The 4,298-nt window shown below is 44.2% G+C and overlaps 1 protein-coding gene across 1 annotated transcript; it reads left to right on the forward strand.

The window, feature by feature from the left end:
* The first annotated feature begins 273 nt into the window (after positions 1-273).
* Positions 274-3,284, forward strand: LOC148035257 (protein CYPRO4-like). The gene is made up of 3 exons (XM_087680258.1): positions 274-2,051; positions 2,268-2,568; positions 3,068-3,284. Exons 1-2 carry the CDS (start codon positions 480-482, stop codon positions 2,541-2,543), a joined length of 1,848 nt encoding a protein of 615 aa, XP_087536384.1. The 5' UTR covers positions 274-479; the 3' UTR covers positions 2,544-2,568; positions 3,068-3,284.
* The last annotated feature ends 1,014 nt before the right edge of the window (positions 3,285-4,298 follow it).

Raw genomic sequence — 4,298 nt, forward strand, 5'->3', positions numbered from 1 at the left:
AGTGGCAGGGCCATAACAATAATATGATGCCTGCGTGTGGGGTATATAAGTAGCCAGCTTTACGACAGGGGAAAAGGGCATTCCTTCCTTTTAAAATTTACAATACTAGAGGAAGTGGCCTCGGTCCGGTTTTAAAGAAAACCATGGTTTTTTGTGAACATTCTTCTTTTACTTAAATTGGAAATACCAAAAAAAGGAGAGCGTGACACGTGTAAAAGGCTGTGTGAAGGCAACAGCTTGGGGTGCACGCCCACACGGATGGTGTCACTGTTTTGCCTCTTGGCATCCAACATTTCATACAAAATGACGCTTCACAGAGACAGAGAGAGAGAGATCGGTCAGTGTCTGCCCATTAGCACGGAGAGAGAGCGAGATCGGCTTGTGTCTGTTAATTAGGTTATATTTCCCTTCCGCAGGACAGAATTCTCCTCTCTTGAGTCTCTCCTTCCCGAGCAGAAGCCTTTCCTCTTGCGGCACAGATGGGGGCTGGCCAAAGCCGCGATGGCAGGCTTGATGACTCGGAGTCGGAAGAAGAAGAACAAGAAGAGGAGGAAGAGGACGTAGCAGAACAGCAGCACAAGGCCAAACCCTCGCCCTCTTCCTTGTCCACAGGCTCCAAAGATGTCACAGCCGCGCTTGATTCCAAGCTCAGTTCCCTCTCTTTGGATGGCAAGCGATCCACCGCCCAGGGGCCTCAGATTGCCAAGCTCTACCGCCATCTTGGTGGTAATACTGTCGCTGGCCAGTGGGTTACTGCAGATAAGGCCGTCGCATGGGAGTTTGTAAGGGAAGGTGATGAGGATGATGATGATGATGATGATGGTGGCGACAGCCCGAGTAGTTCATGGAAGAGCTGGCTTCTCCTTGTGGGGAATAAGGTCCGTGCACGCGTGGATGAGAAGCTGCAGATGAAGTTCTTTGAAGACCAGCTGCGGGTGGATTTTGTGCATCTTGGAGTGTGGGCTCTCAAGTTCTCGTCGCTAATGGAGTATCGGGACTTTGACACGGAGTATCGGAACTGCCTGTTTGAGAACACATTCATGCTGGAAGCCACTGAGGAGAACAAGATGAAGGTATTTGGTAAAGATTTCATGGGCTGGGCCAAGCCAGAGGAAGCAGATGACTCCATCTGGGAAGATGCCGAGGACACGTTCGAGGTGCCACCATCATCGAGGCCACTGGCAGAAGCCTTTGTGGAGCCTGCTAAAGGGGGCATACAGAGCCTCACCATGGGTGCCCTTGATCACAGCTATCTAGTGAGCTCCAAGGGTATAGAGGCAGTGCGCAACATGCCATCTGGTATTCACGGTAAGGGAGTATCTGTAACACTTGCCGATGAAAGCAATCCTTACTCCACTCCCAAGAAGGCTATGTTAATCAAAGGGGAAAGCAGTTTGATGGTCTTGAGTCCATCCAAGAAGGACACACATGCCACAGGCGTGCATCAGGTTGATACTGGAACTGGGAAAGTGGTAGCTGAATGGAAATTTGAGAAGGATGGAACACCTATCACAATGAGAGATGTTACAAATGAGAGTAAAGGTGCCCAGTTGGATTCTGCTGGCTCTACTTTTCTGGGCTTGGATGATAACAGGCTCTGCAGATGGGATATGAGAGATCGGCATGGGATTGTGCAGCAGTTGGCTAGCCCAGTACTTGACTGGGCTGAGGGCCATCAGTTTTCTCGAGGAACTAATTTTCAGTGTTTTGCTACAACTGGAGATGGATGCATTGTTGTGGGCTCTACAGATGGGAAGGTACGGCTCTATGGGACCACATCCATGAGGATGGCCAAGACAGCCTTTCCAGGTCTTGGGTCCCCTATAACTCATGTTGATGTCACATATGATGGTAAGTGGATCTTGGCAACGACAGACTCTTATATGATTCTCATCAGCACAATGTTCAAGGACAAGGATGGCAAGGTGAAGACAGGGTTTTCTGGAAGGATGGGCAACAAGATTGCAGCTCCAAGGCTTTTAAAGCTTAGTCCACTTGATGCACATCTTGCCGGCAAGAGTTACAAATTTCATCGTGGACAATTTTCATGGGTAAGCTTGATTGGTTTGTGTTTAATGTACTGCTTGCTAGTTTCTTTTTGCTGCGCATTGTTCATGTGTGGAAAGTAGCATTGACTTAAATGGTTGATGATCAATATGTGCTTTGAGATCCTGGATACATTGTGTCGTTGATCCATAATTGTATGTCTGTTTTCTCAGTTTGTATTGTACCTTGCCTGGTTCTTATATTGGAATCTGTTGCTGCAGGTCACTGAGAGTGGTAATCAGGAACGTAATCTGGTGGCAACAGTGGGCAACTTTACAGTAGTTTGGAATTTCCGGCGAGTGAAGGAAAGCAACCATGAGTGCTATCGTGCTACGCATGGTTTGAAGAGTTGCTACTGTTATCGGATTATTCCAAAAGAAGAGTTCATTGTGGAGAGCCGCTTCATGCATGATAATTATACATCGAACTCCCCCACTGCACCGTTGGTGGTTGCCACTCCACAAAATGTCAGCTCCTTCAATGTAGCAAGAGACTAAAGTCATATATCCTCATGGGACTTTGGTATGGGACTTGCACAGTTTGTAGCATGTCACAAGCATATCCCTGCTTTTGTGTACTGAGGTAGTTTGTGTGTAACCAGTGGTAAAACAGAAAAGATCCAGCTCAGTCTCTTTGATTTTCACAGCTTTTTCATAGCAATATTTTGCTTTGTATTTAACAAGCCTGCTCCTGTTGCTCCTTAACAACGAGATTGGCATATTTTTGCATTGAAGGTTTTTCTTACCGTCTACTTCACTTATGGGCATATTCTGCAGTCTTGCATATAATCCCAATAGATTATAGATAATTGCTGCTCTACTCATGTAAAAAGCAGTCATCATTGAGGCATTCGAGATCAATAGAATGATACTCTTTGGCATGCGGTTAAGGTTCTATGTAATATGGTCTGAGAGCATGCTTATCCTGTATGCATGCATGGGCTTTATATGGGACCTAATATGCATTTGATGATTTAATATATTAAATTCATACAATACTTAAATACTGGAAGTTTGTGCAGGCAAAGAGAGCAGAATTTGAAGGTTCCAGAATGTCATTCTTACACAGATGTCTTTTCAAGTGGGAGCAGAAGGATTTCGGAGTCGATGCAGGAAAACCTTTGTGCATTCCCATACATATATTAGACTTCAGCTTTAGCAGTGGACATGTGCCGTACCAAGCTTCTGCTGGCTTGGGCATGTATTTCTATAAATGCAAGATTGATTTTCTTCATAAAAGGTAGCTCACCGAAAGCGGCAGTCACAGCATCATGATTCCAAATCTGAATAGTTGTTTTGGTTTGCATTTTGTATGTGCACTTCTGGGTTCTGATGGCTTAAGGGAACTGTTTTGATTGCAGCTGGTGGGTTATCATCAGATTCTAGTGACTGGGATCTAGCAAAAAGTAACTGCTTAGGTTTCAGCTCTTAAAGCGTTCTTGTAAGATTGTAATATGTTGGAGTGTAGCAAAAAGAACTGTTCGATTTATGCATGTTTCAGCTCTTGAAGCCACGAGGGATAGTTGCAAAGTATTCATACACCACTGCAGGATATCAGTCTTGGCATATTTCCACACTGGTCTTAGTGTCTCCTTCGGTTACAGTAAGTAGTTGTCACGATTAGTACATTGGTGCTTTCTGTTGAACAGGATGTTCTTTCCTGTTCTATTTTTTAGAGGCATTGAATGATGTGCCACATTTTCAAATTTGTCTGTAACATTTGAAGTAAATAGAGATTCCTCATTTGTGTTTCTTGTGAAGATGTACATCAGACCTCCATGGATGGAGGATCATACCTAGATCAGTCTATGAATCTACAATCAACATTGAAAGGTTTAGGTTGGGAGCCTTTGAAACCATGGTTAGGAGTAATCCATGGAACATGTCTTGAGATACATATACTTGGACGGTAAACTGCGTGGGTGTCTAATCTTTATACAGTATCATAATGAAGCCCTTAGCACACATTCTCCAGTTTGTTGCCTTGTATTTCTTTCCTCTTCACATTTTCTTTTATTATGTCGCAGTATTGTTCATGGTACTAGACCGTTAGGTTTTATCTGCACCATAAACTTCTGTCATTGATCATTGACAGTTTTAAAAGCCTTTGTGCAGTGATTAAATCATGACAAACGGATGAAAAAGTAGACATTTTACCATTCCAATATGTGAATTCTGCAGCAAGTCCTGTCTGTTAAGGATTTTGATTAGTCCACCAAGTGTGTGTGTGCATGTGCAGAGAGCACTTGTGTG

This window comes from Lygodium microphyllum, chromosome 6 (assembly GCF_053477565.2).
Source record: "Lygodium microphyllum isolate KBCC chromosome 6, Lygodium_microphyllum_v1.1.10, whole genome shotgun sequence".
Lineage (NCBI taxonomy): Eukaryota > Viridiplantae > Streptophyta > Polypodiopsida > Schizaeales > Lygodiaceae > Lygodium > Lygodium microphyllum.